The sequence below is a fragment of the Triturus cristatus genome, chromosome 4_1 (assembly GCF_964204655.1).
Source record: "Triturus cristatus chromosome 4_1, aTriCri1.1, whole genome shotgun sequence".
Taxonomy (NCBI): Eukaryota; Metazoa; Chordata; class Amphibia; order Caudata; family Salamandridae; genus Triturus; species Triturus cristatus.
In genome coordinates, this window is record NC_140585.1 from 375945237 (window position 1) to 375973150 (window position 27914).

The 27914-nt window shown below is 42.4% G+C and overlaps 1 protein-coding gene across 2 annotated transcripts in view; it reads right to left on the reverse strand.

The window, feature by feature from the left end:
* ATXN10 (ataxin 10) overlaps nt 1–27914 on the reverse strand; it is an 842223-nt gene that overhangs the window by 360067 nt on the left and 454242 nt on the right. For both annotated transcript variants that reach the window (XM_085652421.1, XM_085652422.1), the window contains exon 7: nt 18719–18881. In XM_085652421.1, coding sequence (XP_085508547.1) covers nt 18719–18881 — 163 coding nt within the window. The remainder of the gene's footprint in view (nt 1–18718; nt 18882–27914) is intronic.

Consider the following 27914-nt stretch of genomic DNA (forward strand, 5'->3'; position numbering starts at 1 on the left):
GAAAAACGCTGCTACTGCAGCTGCCGCCGCAGCCAAGACGAGAGCGGCGAAGCGGGACAAGGGGCTGGTTGTAAAGGGAGGTGGTATGCGAGCAGAGAGCGGTGATTCTCTTACCAATCCTGATGTTGACGGAAAATCAATAAAGATCCCAAAACAACAGCCGAATATACCGGTGGCCAGCACATCTGTGATGGATCTGCTCCGAAAAACTCCCACTCCAGTGTCTATTCCGGTACAGATCTTGCTCTCCCCCTCACGTAATTCAGTGGCTTCTCCGGCTACCGTGGACATCGTGAGAGCAATTCCTGAGTCTGCAGCGACATCTAGTGGGCGAAATCAGAATGACAACCAATGTTATTGGAAATATGAATACAAATACAAATGCTTCTATAGCTATAGAAGAGGGAAGCTCCGCGAAAAGTAAGGAACCAACAGCTCCAGTGACGGAAATAGTAGACACTAAGAACGCGGTGGACCCTAACGCTGGAATAAAAGGTATGAAGAACCTCCCCTTAAATAATACTCCTTCAAGTACTATAACCTCGTTAGCCTCTGCAGTATCACTGAGACAGACCATGTCTACAGGTTTAGCGCCTGCTATAGTACTGGATGCTATTCCCACGGCTCAGAAAAATCCAATGACTATGGAAGTGCGGGGAGGACAAACAATACAATGTCAGTCAATATGCAGTGATCTGGGGGTTTCGGATTTAAGAGATGCTGTAAAGAATCTGGGAGATTCATTGGATTCTCTTGAGGCTCCTGACGTTAAGATGGGAATTAACGGAGTTGAGTTAGCTCCCGACCCTACTGATACGGACAGGGACCCCTCAGACTTTTATTCAATATCAGAAGGGATAGAGGATGCAAGATGGTCAGACGACTCTGAACTGGATATAGAAACCAACACTGGTTCTGAGCCGGATAGTGATCTTGAAGAGAGAACGTCAGGAAGTAGAGAAAATAAAAGAGCTACCATACGGAAAAAGAGGGCCCAAATGCTGACTTGGGATTACTCTCCCTCTATTGCATTGGGATCTCAAGAACAAGATCAAGCTACTGGCTCCCGACCGATACAGCGAGGCCCTTCACAGGATGCTACGCTCTCCACGGTGTTGGATACAGTTCTTCAGGCTATTGCTTCCCATCGCGAAGAAACATCAAGGGATGGGCGCAAAGCACAATTAGCTCTACAAAAGGTTCAGGGTGTAGTGCGTAAACTGTCAAGATCAGTTGATTCTTTTAATACCAGAATGACGGAAATGGAAGATCGCATAGTTATCAACGAAGCAGAGGCTACGGTCACACATGAACAAGTTGAATTACATGAAGCAGAACTAAGTGACGTCAGATGGAAGCTCGAGGATATGGAAAATCGCTTACGGCGTAATAATCTACGCGTCCTTGGGATACCCGAAAATATTGAAGGCACCGATATCCAAGCCTTTATTATCCAACTCTTCAAAGATACACTTCCTGAGCTCTCTTCATGGAATTGGGAGTCTGAGGTCCAACGGGTGCATAGAATACCAATCACTTTGAAACCCACTAGAAAACAAGGAAACTATCCACGGGCAGTTCTAGTATATTTTGGTAACTTTCTTCTCCGACAGGCTATCTCAGATAGAGCCAGGCCAGAAGCTAGACGGTCTAGAGACTCCATCTCCTATTTTGTGAGACCGGATTTTTGCCACACTACGGTAGAAAGGAGATGGCGCTTGAGACAACTCATTAAACCTTTTTTGGAGAAGAAAGCACAAGTTTATCTCAACAACCCAGCCAAACTGAAAGTTCTTTACAATGGCCAGATCAAATTCTTCACTTCTGAAGTAAAAGCTAAAGAATTTTTAGACAGTCTCACTTAATGGCCTAGGGGTCATCGGTGCAGAAATAGAGTGAATAATCTTTGTTTTTGAGAAAAGTGAGAGGAGAGAAGAGAGCATAAGGGACACTATTGGACATTATCGAGTTTTTTTTATTTCGAGACATCAGATCAAACAAATTCTAAAATGTTTCTATATGTTTCTTTATATTTTTCTTTCTTTTTCTCTTTTTTCCTTTCTTCTCTTTATGTTCTTTAAGAGTAAGCTCACCACAAGTCTGGTATGGGAGCATCTCTCCATCACTAAAGACTTTTATAGAGTCTAATTGCCTCACATTTTGGGTGGAGGAGGGTGGAGGGAGGGTTACTGGGGTGTGGAGGGAGTGGGAGGGGGAGGAGGGAGGGCAAGGGGGGGAGGGAAAAATTGAAAAAAATGAACTTGATCTGTAGTGTAGGAAACTGTAAAGGCTATTTTGACACTTTAATTTTTTTTTTCTTCTTAACTAACTGGAATCCTATATTAGTTATTTTAGCTAATCAGAACTGTGAGAAGAATAGCAATGTGGATGTTGAAAGTAAAGTCGGCTGGGGGTGGTGTAAATTAAGTGAATTAGATAGTACCAGGTCAATGGGAAATAGAGGATGGGGAGATTAAAATTACGATGTTGGAACATAGCGGGCCTTAATGATGGGAGGAAAAGGGCCCAATTTTTCCAATTATTATGTCAGGATCCTGTTGATATCCTCTGTATTCAGGAGACTCACATAGCTGGACAAGATAAAAACCTATTAAACATTCCTGGATTTAATTTGTTAGCTGCAACATCTCAAATGTCTAAAGTACGGGGGGTCGCTATCTTGGCAAGACCCGGTTTGGGGAGTCCTAGACGCCGACTAGCTGACAAATATGGTAGGTGGGCTGTGGTCCAGCTAGAATCGTCTATAACTATTTGCTCACTCTATGGATCTAATTTGGATGACCCACAACTCTTTATTGAACTTGAGTTAGAACTGGCCTCCTGGAATGGTCCACGTATTCTCTGTGGGGACTTTAATATAAATATTGAAAAATTGGTAAACAATAGACTCCCACAGAATTATAGTGGCCGTAAGCCTAAAGTTTACAGAGCACTATCTCATCTGATGGATAGTCATAACTTAATGGATACTTGGGATATATTGAAGCAGAATGAAAATGGCTTTACCTTTTATTCCCATCCCCATAATAAGTATGTCCGACTAGACTATATTTTGACATCATTACATCAGACAGCCTTAGTAGACATTATTAAATCCCCTAAAACCATCTCCGACCACAATGCACTTACGTTAGTTTTTGAATTGGACAGTTTCAATAGACCTAATAGCCAATGGTCATTTGACCGAAAACTTCTTATTAACCCAGATTACATTAATCATATCACAACATATGCTCAGTCCTTCTTTGACAGCAATCAATATAGTGCACCTAGATTTAGTGTATGGGACTGTTTTAAGGCAGTAATAAGAGGAGAGACTATAGCGTTTGTTGCTAGTAGTAAGAAAAAGCAAGACACTATTAATAAACAACTTAATGTGGAACTCCTCAACCTGGAAACACTACATGCTAAGCAAACTCAAGAAGGAATCTCAACCTTTGATACACTGCAAAAATTATTGACTTTAAAAACAGAAATTAATAGCTCATTAACAAAAAAAGCCGCGGAAATTTATCAAGCAAATAGAGATAGAATTTATGAAGCAGGGGAAAAAGTAGGGCGGCAATTAGCTCTTAAAACTAGACAAAAACAAACGTACAACAAAATAAAGAATATTGAATATGAGGAACAACAGTACACCTCCCCTCAAGATATTGTGGAGGTGTTTCGTAAATATTACCAAAAACTGTACCAAATGGAAAATGAACACCTTTCTACAAGAGATACGAAAACATTTCTTAGTGAATGGCTACTGGAATCAGAAATACCAGGAATGTTAGACAGAGTAGACAGAGATGAATTGGAGAAAGAAATCACAATGGATGAATTAGAGACGGCTTTGTCGGACTTAGCTAACGGGAAGGCGGCCGGTCCTGATAAGATCCCCCTAGAGCTATATAAGGTGTTGGGCAAACAGATACTACCTTATCTATTAGATCTGTTTTTAGGGGTACAATATCACTCAGCTACACCAGAGTCCTGGAAGCATACTAATATTGCAATATTTCTAAAAAAAGGGAAACCTCCCCAGCTTCCATCCTCATATAGACCAATCTCACTTATAAACTCTGACTCAAAGCTTTACTCCAAGATACTTGCTAACCGACTGAGGGGGGTTATCGAACATCTCGTATCCCCATAGCAACATGGCTTTATTCCTGGTAGAGGAACGACCGATCATACCCGCAGAACCATCGCCTTATTTGATATTATGGCTGTCATGGGGGGAGAGATGTCAATGATCCTACTCGATGCTGAAAAAGCATTTGATCGAGTGTCTTGGAGCTTCTTATGGGGAATCATGGAATTTAATAACTTTGGCCCATGTTTTATCAACGCCCTAAAAGCGCTGTATACTAGTCCTAGGGCCAAATTATCCATTGAAGGCTTTGAGTCAGAGTTTGTAGAGGTACAAAGAGGCACTAGACAGGGTTGCCCCTGCTCCCCGATATTATTCGCCCTTGTAATTAACCCTTTAATTTTGAAACTTCTTGACTCCCCCCAAATACAACCAGTCAAGGTGGGCTCATACTCTACTAAAATACTAGCATATGCCGACGACATTGCGGTGCTTACAACCAAACCTGCCGATGCAATAGCAGAAATAGAACAAATAACCCAGGTCTTTGGATCTTACTCTGGCTATTCTCTTAATAGAGACAAAACTATGGTTTTGTGTACAAACAACATTACATTAGATAGTCCCTATAGAGTTAAAAATGCAATTCATCTCGGTGTGAATATCTCCCCTGAAATAAAAGAAATTAATAGACTTAATTATGATCCTTTGATCAAGGTAGTGAAAACAGATCTTAAGAGGGTAGATAATTTACATCTTTCAATAATAGGGAGAGCAAACTATATTAAAATGAGTATATTTCCTAGAATACTATATCTATTCCGGGCTATCCCATGGATGGCCGACGGTAGTATTATCAAAAGCTTTGATTCCATAATATCCAAATTTATATGGAATTATGGTAAAATTAGGAGAGCATTACCATCACTAACCCTCCCTATACATAGAGGAGGGCTTGGTATCCCGAATCTGACATTCTATCTATGGGCGACATTACTTCAACAAATGGGCCCGCTTTTTAAAGACAAACCTTTCAATCTATCTAATACAGACTCCTTTCTTCCTTCTATTTTTGAATTAGCATTAGGTAATAAATCACGAGGGCTACTTTTGAAACAACTTGAGGTTTCATATTATAAAAAGACTAAGTTTAAGGTAATAGGAGATGCATTTAAAGTATGGAAACTTGCCTCTAAACAATTAGGTATACCTAAAATAACAAGATATACTTCCCTCTGGTATAGCAAGATTATATCACCATCTTTGATAGATAACGTTTCTAGGAGATGGGAAAATTTAGGTATATATACATTTGGCCATTTCTTTGGACAGAACGTTACCCCATCCTTTGAGGGACTACAACAGAGATTCGATATTTCATCTACTGATTATCTAAAATATTTTCAAGTTTTTACTAATATTCGTAACTCTAAATTTGATATTAATTTAGATAACTATTACTTTTTCTCTATTATTGAGAAGCGAACTACTAGGATAGGCACTTTATATGACCTATTTTCTCAATCCTGTAACGATGATTTAGAACGTTTGGAGAGATCCTGGGCACAAAAACTTGAAAATCCAGATGTGGATATCCCCTATTCCCTAACTCTTTATACAACATTATTTCTAGCGCCTAACCTTAAAGCACAATATTTTAAAACTATATACAACCTGTACTTTACTCCGGCTAAACTCTTCAACTGGGGATTACGAGTTGATGATCGCTGCCCCAGATGTAGACAGGGACAAGCAGATATAATTCATATGTTCGCCGATTGTCCAAAACTAGATAACTTACAAACATCAATTGGAGGTTTTTGGGCTCAGGTATTTAGGCGTAATCTTAGATCCTCTTCTACCCTATTTCTTTTAGGTTACGATGAATCCTTATGTTATAGTCTGGAGGAACAAAGGATTGTTTTCTTGGGCACCGCTGTATTTCGTATTATTCTGGCGGCTTGTTGGAAAGATCCCAACGTACCCTCCTTTCAGATGTGGCTTAGCCGTTTTCTCGCCACATTTAAACAGGAGATAGCTATATATAGTACAAGAGGTAGGAAAGTCAGAGCCCGGGGCACCCAGATCTGGGCTCCTATCTCCGATTGGTATTCTGATGTAAGATCCTCCTCTTGAGATGCAAAGGGTCGATAGGAAATGACAGGGCAAACTGTGTAAATTTTTGCTTCACTTTTATCTCTTCTGATGTATTACTGTTTTATTAAGAATTTATTCTGTTGTAAAGAAAATACTTGATGGAATATTACAGATCAGATTCAATTAAAAAAAAAAAAAAAAAATGGAGGAAGGGAGAGAGTGTTTTCACAAAATGGTCGACTAAACTGTCACCTCGGAACCTGGGCCATAGACTGTCATGAGGGGTTCCGGAACCTTCTGGACCACTCTAGCCAGTCAGGGCCCAGGTTATAAATAGAGGTGAGGTGGGTCGGCCATTTTAGGATATAGGTGTGCTGTGAGTTAGTCAGGAGTAAGGCATCTGAGTGGGGAGGTGGATGCACTAGAGAGGGAAATTGACAGTTCTTAGGTTCTGCGTTACTTCCCTCCTCCGCTGATACCACCCTCGACCTCTTGACCTGACCCTGTCCACGGCCACCGACTCTGGGGTCACCTTTACCCCAGGCGCTCCTATCTAGTCAGGGTAGAGAGGCACCGTCCTTGGCTACGTCTTCTACATCCCTGCAGTTGCCTGGGACTCTGGAGTCCAGAACTATTGACCGTCCCTTATTCATGACGGAGAGGAAGGTGACCTTGTTGTAGACCCTGGGAATTGGCTAACTGATTTGACTGCCTGGGTGTGCAGATCGCCTGCTTAATTTTAGCCACCCCCCATCTGGCAACCTTATCTGGGAACACTCACCGCCACAGCCTAGGGGTTAGAGGAGCGTCCCTGATGTCACCTGGGGAACTGTGAAGAGATCCGGGGCTCCAGTGGGCCGGTTTGCAGGCAAGCGGCGCAGCCAGAGGTGTGAGGAGGTTGTGTTGAGGAGACGAGGGCTGTGTCGGGCCTCGAAGCGACCATCCTTGTGTCATGTGACGGGGGCGGACTTTGATGCGCCGCCCCCGCCGTTCTTGGTAGAGTGAGGAGGCCGCGCCCCCGCAAGCCGCGCTAAGAGTGAGGAGGCCGCGCCCCCGCAAGCCGCGCTGCTCCTGGCGGCTTCGGGCACGCCCCCAGCAGACGCGGAGGCTGGAAGTAATGGCGCCGGGTGTGAGGGGTCAATGAGGAGTTGAGGATGACCTTACACCGGCGCTGAACACCCAAGGAGACCGCCAAGGAGGTGAGGCCGTCGAACTGTGGAAGCTCTGAAGAGCGTGCCCTCAGTCAACTTTGAAGCCGGCAAGTAGTGACACTCCTGGGGAGGTGGGCGGAAGGTAAAGGTTCCTGATTTCGCCTCTCCCCGAAGAGATATTCCCCCGAGCACGTCAAGCCCTTGTCCCGCTTAGAGGGGATCTCGGCTCCTGTCTCCGTTGAGCTCCCCGTGAGGAGGACGCAAGGCGAAGAGTAAGCTGGGCATTTTGGGGTTATCCAAGAGTGGGGGGAACCTATGCCAGTGGGTGTCCTGTTGGACCAGAATGCCGATCGTGTGGGGAAGCCACGCGTTATATTGACAAGACTAGCCAGAGTTGTAAGCCTACCTAAGACTGTACCCTATACATCGAAGTATAGCGCTTAGTGTACCCATCTAATTTCAAGCGCATTGGGAATGTTGAGTATAGCGCTCTATGTAACACCTTGTTTTCAATCACAGTGTATACTCTGAAAGAATATTGTTAGTGCAATAGCCTGATTTGAAAGACATCGTAGGATTGAAGTATAGCGCTCTATGTAACACCTTGTTTTCAATCACAATGTATACTCTGGAAGAATACTGCTTCGTGTAAAATCCTGATCTCAAAGACATCGTAGGATCTAAAAATAGCGCTTAATGTAATCGCCTGTCTTGAAGAGTATTGTGTAAACTAGATAACCATTTGATTGGTAGTGCTATGTACATGTTATGCAAAGCGCTACGAGTGGTGCTTTAATTCAAGGCGCCCTAGCGTTAAGGCGCCGGATTGAATTACCCTGTGATGCTAAATTATCTGCAAGTCTGGAGTAAAATAGCATTGCTAATTTGGAAAGAATGAAATGTTCTGAATCTGAAATGTAATGGATAAAAATTGATTGATTCACTTGATAAGGGAAGATAAATTTTTTCTACCTTTTCTAAATGATCGGTGTAGTGTCATTTTTCTCTTTTAAGTGGCTTAGCGCTGGAGTGTGAAGTGAATGCAATGCAAGCACAACATGAAATTCTGGAGTAAAATCCTTTTCTACCTAAGTCAAGCTACCCAAGGACACTGGGTCCAACAGGGACTATAAGGTGTAGGACCACTCACGTGTCATCCACACGGGGAACAACCTTTACAACGCAACTTTTACAACGCACTACCATTACAACGCATTTTTTACAACGCATAATCCATTACAACGCATGACATTACAACGCATGACACTACAACGCATTTTTAAAAACTACCTTTACAACGCATTCCTTTACAACGCATACTACCATTACAACGCATACCATTACAACGCATAATATTACACTACACTATCCAACACTTACCCTACTGTTGCACCCCCTGGAGTTAGAATAGTAATTTTTACCCCTACACTATCCAACACTTACCCTACTGTTGCACCCCCTGGAGTTAGAATAGTAATTTTTACCCCTACACTATCCAACACTTACCCTACTGTTGCACCCCCTGGAGTTAGAATAGTAATTTTTACCCCTATACTATCCAACACTTACCCTACTGATGCACCCCCTGGAGTTAGAATAGTAATTTTTACCCCTATACTATCCAACACTTACCCTACTGATGCACCCCCTGGAGTTAGAATAGTAATTTTTACCCCTATACTATCCAACACTTACCCTACTGATGCACCCCCTGGAGTTAGAATAGTAATTTTTACCCCTATACTATCCAACACTTACCCTACTGTTGCACCCCCTGGAGTTAGAATAGTAATTTTTACCCCTATACTATCCAACACTTACCCTACTGATGCACCCCCTGGAGTTAGAATAGTAATTTTTACCCCTATACTATCCAACACTTACCCTACTGATGCACCCCCTGGAGTTAGAATAGTAATTTTTAACCCTATACTATCCAACACTTACCCTACTGATGCACCCCCTGCAGTTAGAATAGTAATTTTTACCCCTATACTATCCAACACTTACCCTACTGATGCACCCCCTGGAGTTAGAATAGTAATTTTTACCCCTACACTATCCAACACTTACCCTACTGTTGCACCCCCTGGAGTTAGAATAGTAATTTTTACCCCTACACTATCCAACACTTACCCTACTGTTGCACCCCCTGGAGTTAGAATAGTAATTTTTACCCCTACACTATCCAACACTTACCCTACTGTTGCACCCCCTGGAGTTAGAATAGTAATTTTTACCCCTACACTATCCAACACTTACCCTACTGTTGCACCCCCTGGAGTTAGAATAGTAATTTTTACCCCTATACTATCTAATACTTACCTTAAATGTAATTTAATATTATGCGTTGTAATGGTATGCGTTGTAAAGGTAGTATGCGTTGTAATGGTAATGCGTTGTAAAGGTATTTTTTAAAAATGCGTTGTAGTGTCCTGCGTTGTAATGTCATGCGTTGTAATGGATTATGCGTTGTAAAAAATGCGTTGTAAGTGCATGCGTTGTAAAAGTGTGCGTTGTAACGTCATACATCCCATCCACACTGGTATGCATTTTTTTTTTAACAGTGATAGGTCTAGAAAAGCACTAACTCAAGATTTACAACACCAGAGTGTTTGGGGTTGGATTCACTAATACAAATGTACTTCTACCTAAACACATTCTAGCAACATTAGGATAATCAAAGACTGTGGAAAAAACACAAAGCTCGGAACCTGTACCATGCAGTTTACATGCATCTCTATGATGCCAGTTCATAGGTCACTGTGTTATACTTGGACTGTAACTTATGAAATTCAAGTAACAAAAGGACCTCTGTGACAAAAGCAGTAACTGACTGAGCTATGCACATAAAATACATTTTGCTGATCTGCACGGTATAAATTCTTTGCAGCAGGCATATTAACCATCTGTGCCGCTTTAGTTAGATGAGTCAAAACTGCCACTAGGCATCTCTCTCCAGTAGGAAGATTAATCACTAGAGATATCAATCTTGACACTTTTAGTGTTTCCTGAAAACTGCTGAATAATGCCAGAGTGAGTGATTATGCTGGCCAGATCTGCTGCAAAACCAGCCCCCAGTAACAAAACTGGCCCCCCACACCTCCAACTTACCGGGGGAAACATCTTATGTCCAGGGCGGCCAGCCCAGATTTGCCTTAAAATAGGTCTTGCCATGGCCCCTAAAACCTTAACATAACATTGGGGCCAACATTATACTCACAAAATAGGCAGGGTGTCTTGCAAGCAACTTTAAATCTACATTACAGCAGAGCATTAATGAGGGACTCTTAAGTGGCCAAGTCAATGGGTTGTGGACTGCCAAAGAAAACAATAAAATGGATTGGCAGCAGATAAATCTACAATACAAAATAGGAAAAGAGAATAGTGATTCAACTACTTTAAGATCGATCTGCTTATTTAAAAAAACTTTAAATGTAAGGTCTATTATACAAGGAATATATCAAATTTAAGCAAACTTGCATTACCCTATCAAAAGCATTGCAAAATTTCCAGGCGCATATACCACATGTGGATTGTTTTTAGACAGACAAATAATATTTTTTTTTGCTGCTCAGTCAGTAGGTTCACCCAAACATGAATCTGGCAAAATCTTAAAAACCGTCTTTTAATCCCTTTCTTTGCAATGTGGCAAACAAGATTAACTCACCTGCTCCCCACGCTCAATGACATTGGCCGTACTAAAGGCCATAGGAGCGAAGAAAATCCTTCAACCATGCCCTCGGGCCAGACACTACTCCACCCACTCCAAGTGCTGAAGGGCCTTCAGATGTTTCTCTAAAAGTTCCCTTCTTCAAATGTTTTACGGGTGGGGTCCAAGGACCTTTATCTTAGGTCCCAGACTGCTGACCGTTGCATCTTTGGGGATGCTATGTTTAAAATTCATCCATAAACATTTGCATATGTGTCTGTTGACATTGTACTAATTCTAAATATTTTTAAAACAAATGATCCAAGTACTGAACCATGGTATTTAACATCATTTATTTAATTTCATTTTGTGTTTTACTTAAAACATGCTCTACGAAGCTTAGTGCCCTCATCCAACTACACATCAGGCATGGTCATTAGTTGGAAGGGGATGGATTTCATGGAGGATTCTGAGCATTTGAAATTCAAACAGGAGCCGAAGAGGAAAACACCTACTGAATAGGTTGGTCAGGAGTTCTACGTATAAAAAAATCCTCATTACTGGTAAAACCACTATTCTTTTTTTTGCTGGAAACTGAAATCCATGCTGTCTCAGATAATTAACATTATTGCTATAATCACAGCACATAATTCTGCCTAACACCTAGGCCACCTCAACTAACTACGCTTTTCCAAGTAAACTTTTGGGATGAAATGTTCACTCTGATTTATTTTAATGATGCATCCACATCTTCAGCACATGCCACAAATGATCATACACATTAATTATTGGTGCCAGACGAAGATGTTCAGCTAGGGCGTCAGTGAAACTGGTAGATTTTGCTCATGCAAATATACCACAGAAAATGTCTGAAGCTGCAAAGAGAAAATTTAATTAGAATGGTAGGAAATTGGGTTACTGGTTGAGAGGGGTGAATTCCTACTCAAGCAGCAGCCACACTTCCTGTCAGAGTGAAACACCAGCAAACCCCAAATTGACCTGTGCTTAGTCCTCTGGCAGCTTGGCACAAAAGCAGTCAGGCTCAACTTAGAGGAAATGTTTAAAGTATTTATTTAGCAATTCAAACAGTAATAAAATTAAAACACAACACATGAAAAGTCCCCGACCTATTTAGAAAAACAGAATAAAAGTTAATAAATTATTTGAGGAGAAAATCTAATCAGCAGAACCAGAGATATGCAATTTTAAAGGTTAAAGTGAAAATTGCGTTTAAAAGCACAAAGGGCCAACTGCGGCTATCTAATCGCGGTCTACCGGAACAAACGCACAAGTTCAGGCCAGATGTGATGGAGCCCGGGTGGGATACAGGGAACTAACTAGGCCCGCTGAACAAAGTACCCTAAATCCTGGTTGTGGAACATTGCAAGGTCCTGCAATGGGGAAGGGTTGTGCAGTGAAGATTCTGCTGAGCTGTAGGGGGTGATGAGAGGTCCAGCATCGAGGATGGGACGCGTAGCTGCGGTTCCGATGCAGCCGTCGACGAGGCTTACAATGCAAAGTCCTGCATCTGGAATGCAGCGCACAGCGGTGATTATGATGTGAGGTTGTGAGGAGAACCATCACAGTGCATCGGGCTAGCCCAAGAGACCACAGCTATGCTGGCAGAGTACCTTCAGGCCCACTTCCACAGTTCCAAAATTGGGGTGAAGTAGTCTCCAGGTGCTGGGTGCAAGGTGGTTGGAGCCTTTTCTGTCCCTGAGGATCTGATCAGTAGGACCTGCCAACTAGCCCTTGGAGTCACTTGGTGGTCTTGGGTTCAAGATGCAGGCCCAGTCCTTTTCACTCAGGCAGCAAGGGAGCAGAGTAGCAGTCCTTATTGCAGCAGAGCAGCACAGACCTTTCCGAGTCTTCCACAGGTCCAGAGGTGTACTGAAGAATTGGATATGAGGATCCAATAATTATACTTAGCGTCAGCTTTGAAGTAGAATAAGGTTCTGGAGGTCTCCACCCACAGAGGTTTTTGGAATTTCCTCCTTGCCCTGGCCCCAGTTTCTCTGGTGGCATAAAACACTAGTGTGAAACCCTCTGTGCAAGTGTGGTAAGTCAAATCAGGGATGTCCTATCCTGCCAACAACTATTCCTCCTTTGTCTCACTGTCTGGGAGTAATACACAAAGACCAACTCTCAGATACACCTAGTCATGTAGCCCCGGATACAGGCTAGAGGCACCAAAGGGTTCATATAAGATAATGTAATTTTCAAAATTGTGATTTAAAATCCATCATCACCATAAATACTGTTTTACATTATAATACTTTAGACACCAAACTCAATATTGCTACTTGCTTTCAAGTGAAATTTATAACTTAATAAATGTAATAAGGTAACCAAATGTTATCATATGGGAGAGATAGGACTTGCAGTAGTAAAAATCTAAATTTAGGAATTTACATCTCCAACTTTTTAAATACACTGCACGCTACCCTGTGGGATGTTTAGAGCTTACCATAGGGGTGACATATGTATTAAAAAGGAAGGGTTTGTCCTGGCAAAAGATTTATTTTGCCAGGTCGAAGTTGAAGTTTAAAACAGTCCCACTAGAAGCATGAGATTTACAGGACATGTATTACCACTCACTTTACTAGGGAAGATCAGGCAAATTAAATGTGCCAATTGGGTGTAAGCAAATGTTACCATGTTTAAGGGATTGAGCACACACACTTTAGCACTGGTTAGCAGTGGTAAAGTGCACAAACTCCTAAGGCCAACAAAAACAAGATCAGCAAAAAGGGACAAGTAAGGCAAAAGGTTTGGTGGAATATCATCCTAAAGCTGACAGAATTATATTTTTGAAAGACACTGGCTAATTTGGGATAATGATCAAAAGGCATTCGTGCTAATCGTTTGCAAATTGGACTAATCTAGTGGAAATACAGAGTTCAAGACAAGAGTAATTTTGACTAGTAAAAAGTTATCACTACAACATCAAAAAGCTAAAAGAACCAGCAGAGGAGCTTTGACTAATATGTATAGGCAGATGCAACTTCATCTCAAAAGACTCTATTAAATAAAAAGGCCCCCCGTACAAGTTTCAAGGTATTTAAAATAACAATATTGAACTGTATGATCGGTACTGTAATTTGTGGCTTGCTATCACTATGCCACATTATTCAAGGTTTTGTAAGTATGTTTTGGGAGAGGTGTGTTTGAGTGTAAAAGAGAGCAAAAATCAGAAATAAAGATTGTGCTACTTATCTTTATTTCCTCTTCCTTTATATTATTAACTGTTCCATACATTTGATTTGATTATTTTTTTTATTGTTTTTCGTAAATTGGAAGAAAGCAAAAATAAAGAGAGAATAAAAGAAATGACTGATACAATCCTTATATCTGCTGCCACCACAATATACCACAAAGTATGGGCATCAACAAGCATTTGTCCGCACAAACAAGAATTGAAGTATCAGGAGAGCAGCAGGGCAAATACGTCTTGTCCAGATCCTGTATAAGGAAAACACTAGTTACCTATGTAACAATCAGCTTGTAGGCTATAGAGTAGATCTGCACACTCCTTTCATATAATGGGTTGAGTGCAGATGTTGGAAGTTGTTTTGCTTCTAAGTACTCATACTACCTCGCCAGAAACCTAAATGCACCAGGATACAGACTTCTACTAAGATTGTGTTTTCCAATAAAGGTTAAATGGTAGGTGTAGAAATGTAAAGCACATCTGTATGTACACTGATGAAATGCAAATTAGCATGTGAAATATAATCACTTTTATAAACATCAACCAGTAAGCTTGCATCAAGGGAAATGGGAGGATATATGTGAATCAACACAAGATGCAAACTGAATGTTACAGATAAGTAATGTTTTTCAAGTGTGCTACTGTAGATCACCTACTTTGCATTGACCCAAAAGAAGTCCCCCTTTTCCTTAAATTGGTTGTTTGAGAGCTTGAGCGGAAGACATTTACAGAACAGTTTTCCAAACTGAGGTTACTCTTTGGGCATGAATAGCTACACAAAAAAGCTTGGTGCAAGTGTGGACACTAGAATATGTTACAGTATTACAAATGCCTGTGAATAAGACCTAGGAAAGCCATAACAGTTCCTTTTTTCAGAGTGGGATGTATGCCAGCCATAGTTTTGCTTCGGCATAGCAGACTCTCACACATTTAACAACCCATCTAACAAGGTCCATTTTGGAAATTGGTTAAGTCCTAAGTGGAGCTTTCAAAAGCATCGAAGAGCTGTTCAATCTTTCTAAGGTTTGTCATGGCTAATGCAGTACATAGAGGGTAGTTTGCCAAATGATAAACTGAGTTGGCAGAAAAACAAGTTGGCAAATCAAGGGATTGATTGACATGCGACCGGGAGATGACCTTAGGCAGAACATTGGGATTTGTCCTAATGATGACCTGATCTTTGTGTAACTCTTCAAATGGCTACCCTATGAGCTGGTAAAGAACAATGAGGAGTTCTCACAGTGAGTATGCTAAACCTGCCTTTTGGAGGTACGGCAAGTAACAGATGATGTTTTACACCAAGGTTTGTGAAGGCTGCTTGTAGACACTGGTACAGTAGTAGGCGCATAGTAAGCCCCTGTACTGGCTGCAGGCCTTCTCAAGAATATGTATGCAATTCTCTGGATGTTGAAGATCTTCAAACCATAAGATTCCAGGTGCCACATGCAAAGATTCAGTGCCCTGACTTTGCAGATGACCCTAAAGTTCTGTGTGGAGGTTAGCATGATGAGGTAGTTTTTCATGGGTTTGTATGGATATTTCCTGAATAGTACATACGGTATCCGTGGGTATCCATAGAGCATTTCCCATGGACTGTTGGTGTAACTGCCTGTAGGCAAAGGTTTAGCATTTTATATTCTTGTGTTTGACAAAGAATTCAACCACTGGGCTCTCACAGATGTGGAAGCATTGTTAAAACACTTGGGCAATGATCTCCCATTAATGTATTTGTTGATGCGCCTGATAAACAGGTCAACAAAGCTGCTGTCCACTCCGGGGAGTTGGTTACCAGGAGAAGGACTTGATGGAGAATAGCCAAATACCAGATTGTTTGAGCTAGGATGGACAACAGAGATAAGTCCATGTTTTTGGAGAAAGTACATGGTTCTCATGTTGTCTGTGCAAACAAGCACTGTTTAGATGAGAATGAGTTTGTAAAATGCGCTGAGCGCTTATTGATCTGCTGTTAATTTAAGTAACTTATGGGCAGACTCTGTTGCTGAGGAGACCAGGATTTGAAGTGTCCTAAACATACTTCCTTCTCCGTCAAAGAGGTGTCTGTGTTGATTGTCACTTGCAGCAGCGGGCCGAGGAAGGACCTTCCCCACAACAAGTTTTTGACGTGCTGCCATAATAGTTTGTGCTGAACTAAGATCCATCAACACTAGATACTCGCAAGAGGCAAGGCACTCCTGCAGAAGGCACATGTGCAAGCAAGCATTTGATATCATTCAATGACAGATGCTATTATTGCCTACACTTTTAATATCATTCTCACTGCCAAAGCATCCACTGAAATGTCACCACTTCCTTGTCATTGGGACAGGCTTTGCCTGCTAGTCTACTCCTAAAACAGGCTGTGTTTTGATGGGGGCACTGGAGCAAATTCATGGCACTGACTATGAACGAAATGTATGAAGGAGTAAAACTGCATGTTTACAGTGACCGAAGCATTGCTCTCGGCTGTTGTTCTTGATCCGCCATTAGTTTGGGTATTGAAAGAGATGAAAGGTGTTGCGATGAAAATGTAGTGCAAGCACTGCCAGACATTTTGTGAACATCCATTTTGTAAGCATTGTGAACATGAATATGTGGACTGTTATGACCCCCGAAGGGAAGTTTTTTCAAGTGATAATTGTTTCCACCTAGCACACACTTGGGGTACTGGCAAGTGGGATTGGTAGATGGGGATGTGGATGCAGGCATCCTCAAAATCGAGGGTCGCTGTGTAGACCCAGACACAGAGCAGTAGATTAATGTCTTGAAAAGCTGTCATCTGGAAGTGCTCTGACGTGATGTTTCGGATTGAGCGGTCGGAGGTAAAATATTGGCCACAGTGTCCTGTCTTTTTTAGAAATGAGAAATACAGGGAATAAATGCCCTGCTCCTGCTGGTCTGTTGAAACAAGCTTGATCGCTCCTTATTGAATGAATGTCTACACTTTTTCTTGCAGCAACCCTTGGTAGTCTTGGTGGAAACTGTGGCAGCTTGAATGGAATATTCATTAACAATAGAAAATACGCGCTTGTGAGAGGTTATCTTGTCTCACTGGGGAATATATTAAGGCATAAATCCCCCGAAAGGTTCTGAGTCATCGGGTTAGGGGTGTGTGGAAAGTCTCTGCTTAAAGGCAGGAGTGGCCTAACTTTGGGTGCCTCTGGTCTTCCCATAGCTGATACTTTGAAAGTCTCTGCTGGAGAATGACTTGCCTAACTGACCGCTTTGAAAGGACTACTGTTGCTCATATGAAGGACATTGTGAGGTGGCTGCTACTTGGTTCAAAATTGTTCCTGTTTCTGAAACGTTATCTTGTGGACTGATTTAGAGTACCCCCATATTTTCTTTCTGTCCCTGTGTCCTTTTATATTTTTTCTATCACTTGAGGGTTGAAAAGGGGTTCTGCACTTAAGGGCACACTCAGGAGGTGCTGCTGGGCGTCTGGTCAAAATACAGAGCCTCGCAACTAGCCATACTACTAGAGGAGAACTCTGCAGGTGATTTTTTTGGGTGTGTGTCAACTGAATCCAGAGAGCACCTGATGTTTACATTGGTGAAGATTTTTCCCTCCTGGAAGATCTCCCTGTATAACTTTGGACGGTTTTTTACCAACTGCTAGATTTCCTCCTAGTAGTATCTGTTGTATCTTGACAGTAGCCCAATCAAGCTGACTTTGCGTCACTGTGTGGCAGCCCCACAGCTACCCTTTTGTCAGCAGCAACAATTTATTGCTTTCCTTGTAAGGCAAAGTAGTATCCCCTGTACTCCACATAAAAGTCCTCTTCTGAGCAGTACGAACTACAAGCAACTCTGGTGACACATGTCTCTTAATATAAATGGAGTACCCTGGTGCGGTTTAATACTTTTTTCAACCATCGCAGTGGCAACCCTGGTTTTAACATGGTTTGTAAAGTTTTCCACAGGTATTTAAGCATAACTATCGCTATGTATTTGGCAGAGTCTCCATGAGGGGGAGAGTCTCCTCTTTCTCCACCATATGGAGTTTCACCTTGTGATGATCCACTGCTTGCTAGATGACTGAGGTACAAGGTAGTATAATCAGGTGGAGATGGCTCGACAGGGTACAGTTGCAAATACATGTGTTCTTGGGATAGGTATTATAATCATGCCAATGGTCGCCTCCATCACCTACTGGAATTGGCTCTTCACAGTGGTATAGGAGATCCATAGTAGGGTCTGTAGTATGATTGTCCTGAAGCTGCGAAAGATAAAGATATGTCAGGACCCAGCAAAAGAAAAAAATCTAAAAGAGAATATATATCCTAGTGCACGGGAGGTTTTGGGGGAGGTATTATTATTCACCTCGAAAGAGTAACCTCTACTTTGCAAAAATAAACAACTTACAAAGTGGTGCCCAACATTAAATGCCAGGAGTATACAAAGCATGTGATTGTCAACAGCACATGCAGCAAACTGGGTTCACTCCAATATTTTCTTTGCCATTCTTCATCATAATTCATAAGAACGTTTCAGTGTTTCTGGATATTTACCTTGTCCTCCGTATTGGTGCCTAATGCTAATTTAAGCACAGCATTGCATTTCTCCTGAAAACACCTTGCAAGGAACTCTGAAAGCACGTGCAGTTCTCTTCCGCTGGCAGTCTCTAGGTCCTCGTCACTAATTTTCGACAACGTCATCTCTAGGAAAGTAACCCTGGAACAGAAATATAGTCATTAAGCACTAGGAATAGAAGCATACATCGTTGAACCAAATGCACAATTTAAAAGTACATCTTTTAGTAAAGGTGGTTTTTAAATAGCAGGTCTGAAAATGTCACTTTTAGAAAGTGAGTATTATCTTACTTTAACTATTCTGTGAGTCTATCTGTCTCTGAATACACATCAGGGTTAGGGTGACAGTTGGGCTCTTGTGCCCACAGTCACACAAAGGGAGGTTAGGTGTGCCCTGTATATCCTGATGGCACATCACCAGGCTGATGGGCCTTCTAAGCTAGAGGGGTGAGAGGAGTGGACACTGACACCTAAATAGGGCTGTGCCTGTCCCCACACAAAAAAGCCTCCACCCCCTGTATTGTGTCTGGAGCCAGGGAAGGAAGGGCAGTGCCTTGTGCATTACAAAGACCTTTCTTTGAAGATTTTCTACTTCAAAGACTCAAATGGTTATAAGTACTTTGCTGTGCTGGCCAGCTGCGTCTGTCCTGGACTTTGCTTTCTACATCCTGCTTTTCAAGCTTCTCCAAGGGCTTGGGTTGAGCAGCCTCCTGTTGAAAGTCACAGGGCCATCCAAGACTTCATCTGCCAGCACATGGGCTCCTCTTCGGAGAGCCCTGTTCTTCCAAGTGGTACCAATTCCGGGTCCCCTCAGAAGTGAGTTCTGGTGCTAAAAGAAAAAAACCTGCATCAACTCCAAGCGTCACTTCAGAATCGACACTTCCCCGCAAGAGTTGCTGCATTGCCACTGTCCGGGCCTCAGCTGTGATCCCTGCTCACAGAGCGTGTGACACACCAACGGCTGTTTACAACGCAAGCTCTGACTTTGCCACAGAGCCCTGAAGAATCGCTGATGTAAGTCTCGGCGACTGCATCACTGACATCTGTGACGCACAGCTCTGACTCAGCGCCTGTGGTCCAACATCGCGCTGTAACCTCAACATATCATCAACACCACGTTGACTTAAGGAAGCGAGGTTTCACACCTGCAATCAACTCATCACCTCCCCTGCACTATGCATAGTCACCGGGCGTTAGCAGCCTAATGACTCTGTATCACATCCAGGAACCAACGCATCACTTGACTTGAAACTTGACTACAAGCGACACATCACCTCCTTTGCGCAACGAATATCAACGACTTGCATAGCAGTAAGGAACCAATGCATCACCTGATTTACGATGCCTAACCTCCCAAGAGTTACGCATCGTCTTTGTTTTTTGACGCATCCAAGGTACTTTGTCCTGGTCAAGCGCAACCATTGATTCTAAGAGCTATACATTTATTTAACCTTGAAAATTCATATCTTGAGTTGTGTGTGTTGGATTTTTGTCATTTTGGTATAGTTGTAATCAGATAAATATTGGCTACGTTTCTAGATTGAAATGGAGTCATTTTGTGGTGTTTTCACTGTGTTACTGTGTGAATACACAAATACTTTACACATTGCCTCCGGGTATAAGCCTGGCTGCTCTTGCAAAGCCAGCACTGGTTATTCTGAGGAAGTAACTTACTTACCCTAACTAAAGCGAAGTCCCTACTTGGACAGAGTGTAAACAACTGCCAACTACATACAGTGATTGGTGTACACTACTTGCATATCACAGACCATTACACTTCAGCATATTATTCTTGTTTTTCACTTTTTGTGCAACTCTTGAATTTTCATCACAATCCTGTCTCAGTCTGGAGAGCCTTCGATTGTACCTGCAGATTTGGAGTTTGAGCAGGAGAGATTAGAAACCTATACGGTGCCTCAGTTTAAAACATTCTGCTGGGATTTCAAGCGTTCTTATCAAGGTCTCACTAGGAAGGAGAAGCTGCAAAAGGTGCTGAGTGTCTGATTGGCAGACAATGATGTTGTGGAGGAACAGAGCCTGCACTGTGATTTCTTTTGTGAATCAGGATCTACTTAGGGCGAAGGCACCTTCCATGGCAGGCAGCAGTGTTTCTTCAAAAAGTCTGTCCCCAGAGGAGCTGAAGGACAGGAGGAAAGCCAGGAAGCTCAAATTGTAACTCAAAAACCTCAAGATGGAGCATGAAATGGAGAAAACCTTGGAGGAAAAGAGACTAGCCATTGAGGAGAGGAAGGTTCTTTTGGCTCATGAACTCAGTCTAAAGGAGCTGAATCTGAAAGCCAAGATGGTTGAGTCCAGCACAGATTGTGGCAGTGTAGCTTCAGTGCAGTCTGAGTGTGGAAAACGTGTAATATTTTACTTGGCATAAGCAACAGCCATTTTGGCTGTGGTGTCCATTTAAGTTTCCTTCGTAATTCTCCCGTCCTCTACTGCTCGTATTTTTCTGCCTGTGCTATCTATTTTAGTTGACTTCCTGACTCAGCTAAAAGCAATGTACGTGCTCAGAGTTTGTAGCTGCCAGAACACCTGGTCATAAATGTTAACTGTCAATCATTTACTGCTGCCATAAGCATTTCTGCTACCCCTCCCACTTTGCTGACCATGTGGTTTTTCATCTGTCCTTTATGATAACGATTTCTAAAACTTGTTCTTCCTATTTCTGTTCACATGTTTACACTGCACGAAACCTGTATATAAGACCTGTGTTCTGTGAATTCAATGTACTACCTCCAGGCAGCACTTGAGTGTTGTGTGGAGGTGGTCCCACTCATGATTGATTAATAAACTTGTTATTTATTTCCAACTTCAGTGCAGATCTCTATTTTGTTGGTCTCTGAACCCGTGGACAAGAGGGTGACCCTGCACTAGTCTACCCCTAAAAAGGTACATTTCCACAGTTGGCGCCCGTCGTGTGACCCCATCGGAGACGCGGCCGCCCGAAGGAAGCCCATTGCACGAGGAGACCTTTGTCTTTGCAGGCCGACGTGACTTTTCTGGTTTTCCCCGATTTGACCCTCCAGGTGGTGCCGGTCTCGACTGGGGTTTTCTTTGGCGTAATTTTGCAGTGACCATTCGGTCAACCAGGGATCGGCAGGTAGAAGTTGGAGACTTCTGTTTGGTAAGGTCGCTGAAGCGGCACTCTTGATTTGTTTGGCCTAGGTCTTTTGGTTTGGATTGGTCATTCACTATTTGCAAAAATTGAAGGCAGGTGATGTGAAGATTTTTCTCCTTTTGAAGTATTTGAAGTGATAATATTTTACACAGTTTTGGTGAAACATGCCTGTTTTCAGCACACTCCGTAGGTGGTGTTGCTGCTCTGGTAGTACCAAATTAAGCTTGAGAAAAAAAAAAAAGTCAGCCGGATCCCCCAGAGGGGGACACCTAATAAAGACATGTATGTCAAATATGGTATTTCTTCCATAATGTACAGTACACTGTGGAGCAAATATAGAAAGAAAGATTTTGATCTACAATGGCCTGTGAATGGGTCATTTGATTTTAAAAAGGTTCAATATGTAGAGTAGTGTTTATTTGAGAAAAAAAAATAGACAAGATATGTTTGATTGTGTGCGTATGTGGGAGAAAGAAGTACAAGAAAGAGAAGAGTGCAGAAGTTATAGCAGAAAAAGAACAATGAAAAACGATATATAAAAAAGCGCTAGAATAAAAATAATAAAAAAAAGAAGGAAAAAAATAGAATTAGAAGATAGGGAACGTCGATTAGAGGTAAATGGCCAGTACCCTATTAGGCACCCTATTTATCCTATACTTAATAAACCACAGGATGACTGCATCCTATTAGATCGACCACCATCCCCGTATAAATTCCCCACTCCAAGTGTCCCTGAGGATGATTTTTTTGATAAGGAGCATTTGTTTTCAGATGCCAAAGAACAAGATAAACAAGATGGGTGACAGACTCGCTCTACTTTGACTAGAGCAGAAAAAGATAAATTAAAATCCGCTGCTAGGGAGTAGGCTTGTCGGTCTCACGCTGCATCGCTCATTGTAACTATGGTTCAACAGTGGAAAAATACATAGCAATTTTATTTTGTAGAAAAATTTGTTTGGGAGGTAATATTTGATTATAGACAAATTTCTCAGGAACTAGAGCCAGCTGATATAAATACTGATTACAAACGATTAACAGAGGGGACTTTTCCTTTTTCAAACCTATTAGACGAGTGGTTAAAATACGAGACACAACATTGTGTTTACGAAAGGAGCAAGAATTAGCTAGAAAACATAAAGGTGTAGAAACAGTTCAATTCCCAGCACAAAATGTAGATGCTCCGGTGGATGAGGTTGCACCTGTTAGTAGTACAGTTGCTATAGAACCTATGCGTGAAGCTGCACCCCTTTATGTTCCTCCTAAGGGTGCGGGAACAAATGATAAAACTTCGGATGATGCAAAAGGAATATTTTATATATAATTGGGTTTACACTCCTTGGAGTAGAGCTGATGTGATGGCTCTTAAAGCTGCTTTGCCCGACCCCCGGAAAAATCCTGCCGCCTTCTATGAGGAAGTGGAAGGAGCCATTAGCTCCTGCACTATGACCTTGCCAGATATTGATATGTTCTTTGGACTTATTTTGCCCCCTGATAAGTGGAGAACAATACGTAAAATAGATGACAATGTAGCATATGGTGATACCTGGGAACATTTAGAACAAATAGATGTGGAAAGGGAGCCTGCGCAGAAACCTCAGAAGGAGATATTTGATCTTCCTAAAGCTATTGTGACTAAGTTGAAAACTCTCATACCCTCTAAGAAAATAGATTGGACTACGTTAGCGTCCTGTAAACAGAAAAAGGATGAGTTCATTTCTGATTTCTTTTCAAGGTTTGAGGAAAACATTCCATGATTTTAGTGGTCAGTCATTGGCCGATGATACGGGTAAACATTTGTTTGTCGATAAATTTGTCGTTAATATGTTACCGGAAATAGCTAGTCGCTTAAAGGTCAGCGAGAGTTCTTGGACCACGTCTTCCCCAGTTTCCCTTTTGACCATGGCCCAATATTATGAGCGACAGGAACAGGAAGCAAAAGGCAGGGAGGATGAGAAGGTTAAAGAATTAAAGACAAAAGTTATGTTGGCTCAAGTATATGGTCCACCATTTAGGGGAGGTGGAAGAGGCGGACTGGCAATGTATACACCTGGAAGGCCCCCTCTCCCTCAAGCAAATTTGTCCCAGATCAGAGTGCTTATTGTAAAGAGACTGGGCATTGGCGTTCTGAGGGCCCCTTTTTGCGAGGTCAGCAGCATCAGCGGGGAAGGGGAAGTATGAGAGGACGCCCAGGGAATTCAGGAAACAGGGGCGGTACAGGAGCTCGCCCCAGATTTGAAGCAGTTGAACAAGGACCAAATTACTCTGATACTTTTGATAGACGAAATCAATATTAAATGTCTGATTACTCTGCTGATGCTCTTTCAGATTCCGATTATGCATAGGGATGCCTAGGACGGGGTAAGGGACCGGTTGAGGTGCCAGTAGATCAAATGGGTCCTTATGTTGATGCAAGCGTCTTGGGATCTACTGATGGGTTTTTGGTTGATATAGGTGCTACCTGTAGTGCGCTGTCTAAAAGATTGGTTCCTAGGGCTCCCCTGTCCAGCACAATATTAACATTGATAGGATTCGATGGGACACCTACACTTAGCCCACTTTCACAGCCACTTGAATTCAAGACTTGATAAATTCACTGCAGCATGTCCATTTTTGCTTTCCCCTACCACACCGGACAACAGTGTGGGTATCGATATGCTTAAATATTTTCGTGCCACAATACGTTGTTCTCCGGAAGGTGTGCGTGTTATTTTAAACAACAATTATCCAATGGTTGAGAGATCCTGTCTTATCAATGAAGATGTCGCTCTGGCGTCCTTACCTAGTGTGAAGAAGGAACACTGTTCTTGTTTAATTTCTTGCCTCCCATCATCACACAGTCTCACCAAAGAAACTGCAATTTTGTAGACAGTAGATTACCTATTTAGGTCACCTCCTGTCTAAGGAGGGACGTGCACTTACACCAGACCGCACTCAGACTATTTTAGATACTCCTGTGCCCCGTACTCAGAAGGATGTCCGTGCACTGATTGGCCTCACTTCTTTTTGTAGGCAGTTTTTTGCACATTATTAAAACTTTGTTGGCCCTTTTGACTAAAGACACTCCGATGCCTCTCCCATGGACTACTGAATGTCAGAATGCCTTCAAACTGTTACTCCAAGCTCTTTGTTCTGCACCAGTGTTAGGTGCCCCAGACATGTTGATGGGTGACTATTTGTCCCAGTTGACTGACAGCTTGTCTTCTATTTATCAGCAGGTGCGGGAAGCTCTTCCTTTGTGAGCCCTGCTGTGTTGACAGACCACCGCGACATCCTAGTCACCGAGAAAGGAGAGCCGTGTCACCTGAAAGACCTGAGGAAGTCTTCCCGGACCAAACAATCCCTGGTACATCTAGATATCTGCTTCAATCCAGGAAGAAAGACATTTAATCACATCACAGAAAGAGGCTCTTGGAGTCACTGTCCTGGGTGGTTAAAGACTGAGTACAAAGGGGGGTAGCCTACTAGTGACTACTCATCTCAACGTTAGTGAAGAAACCAATGCCTGACCAGGACCTTTAGGGCATCATCTATTTTGTTGTTTGCCAATGAAAATGAGCTTGCCTAAGAAGAAGGAGATCGCTGCGACAACGTGCAACAGCTGTACAATCTGCATCCTTGGTCTGCCTTTGAGTGCTTCCATCATGGCTGTAATGTGGGTAGTGGCGGAAGAAATGCCTGGAGCCTCCTCATCTAACATTACTGTTACATCACTTGCTGCAAAAGACCACCATCGTTTTGATTTGTCACAACATGAACGGGGATACCGGCAAAATCTGAGAAACAATTCATTTCTTCATCAGACACACCAGCTAAGCAATGCTACTAAATGTTGGATTTGTGGCAAGATTCCTCCTCATCAGAACATAAAAGGAATCCCGTTGTCACGGTTGCCATTCTCTCACAATGGCTCATGCCCAGCTTGGTTCAAATTTCTATATGCCTTTAATGAACAAAGTCTGTACCCCCAACGAAGATGGGGACCAACAAGCAAAAGGGACTGCTTTAGAAATGGAAGAATATAGTAAAGGAAGTGCAGCAACAAACTATGTTTATCCAAATTCTAGGTCGGCTAAAGGAAATGGACCCCTTGTCATCTCTGTTGCCATGACCACTGGCCCCCTTTGTATATAAAGTACAGGCGATATGCCAGTGGGCCACAGTAACTGTACTACAGTGTTGCAGATGTCTATGAGAGGCCGAAGCAGCTTCCTTGCATCAAGTCACACTTATTTTGTTTGTGGAACTAAGGCATACTACTTCCTACATCCAGGCTGGTCTGGTACCTGTTACATAGCCTTCCTTCTACTACCTGTGTTTTTAGCTCCCCCAACCTACCATCAAGATTTGCAATTGTTCAATCACCATGCTGGTAGTAGGGGAAAATGTGCAATTGATGTCTCTGTAGTCGACCAGACAGAGACCACATGGGAACAATATAGACTTTAACAGAGAATTCTTCTTCTTTGTTGGCCCAGTACAGAACAGTAAGCTGGTCAATCGCCTCACCCGTACAACGGAAACAGTGATCAATCAGACAACTGCAGTCTTAGGGAACTTGACAGAAGAACAAGCATCGATCCGTATAGTTGCTTTGTAGAAAAGACTTGTTCTAAATGTTATTCTGGCTGATCGAGGTGGAGCATGCTGTATCATCGGATCCAGCTGTTGTGTCTTCACACCGGACAATTCACCTTCTGTATATGTGGTCATCTCCAAACTACACAAAATAGCCACTGAGATACATCAAGATTCAGGAACATGGACTTGGGCTGGATGGTTCTGGAGCGTATTTTCTGTAAGGGGTTTAAAAATACTATCAGCCTTGTTCATAATTATTACAATTCTCTTCTCTTGTTGTTTATGTATCCAATGTGGGCCAATGCTTTGTTCCCTCTGTATTTCCACTTGTACTACTTGTCTACCATCTAAAACGAATGTCCAAAATGTAAATGCCCGTTTAGCAATAGACCGAGAAGACAACGAGATAATGCTACTTAATATACATGACGTTTATCGTACCCTTTTAGAAGCATAAGAAAATGTCTTAGCTTATGCCAAAAGGGCCGTCTGTGGAAAACGTGTAATATTTTACTTGGCATAAGCGACAGCCATTTTGGCTGTGGTGTCCATTTAAGTTTCCTTCGTAATTCTCCCGTCCTCTGCTGCTCGTCTTTTTCTGCCTGTGCTATCTATTTTAGTTGACTTCCTGACTCAGCTAAAAGCAATGTACGTGCTGAGAGTTGTAGCTGCCAGAACACCTGGTCATAGATGTTAACTGTCAATCATTTACTGCTGCTATAAGCATTTCTGCTACCCATCCCACTTTGCTGACCATGTGGTTTTTCATCAGTCCTTGTTTGCTGATAACTATTTCTAAAACTTGTTCTTCCTATTTCTGTTCACATGCTTATACTGCACAAAACCTGTATATAAGACCTGTGTTCTGTGAATTTAATGTACTACCTCCAGGCAGCACTTGAGAGTGTTGTGTGGACGTGGTCCCACTCATGAGTGATTAATACATTTGTTATTTATTTCCAACTTCAGTGCAGATCTCTATTTTGTTGGTCTCCGGACCCGTGGACAAGAGGGTGACCCTGTACAAATGTACCCATAAAAAGGTACATTTCCACATGAGGGGAAAGTGCACACACTAAAAGGCCTAGTGTTGGACTTTTGCTGGGTCATCCCTGAACTTTCTCTTCCTCCTGGTATTTTTTCCGACATCGTGTTGGTGGTTTTAGGACTCTGAGCACTTTATCCCTGCTGTCCAGTGTTAAAGTGCATGTGCTCTCTATGGTAAACGTGGTAGGATTGGTGTATTTAATTTACTTTTCAGTCCCTTGTAATGTGGTATCTCATATACCCGGGGCCAGTAAATTAAATACTACTGGTGGGCTTGCAGCGCTGATTGCGCCACCCACCAAAGTAGCCATTCAAACCTGTCTCAGGCCTCTGCCATTGCAGGGCCTGCGCGTGCAGTTTACTGCCACTGTGACGTGGCACATAAAGTGGGTGCCACGTCTGTGACTCCCCTTTTACTAC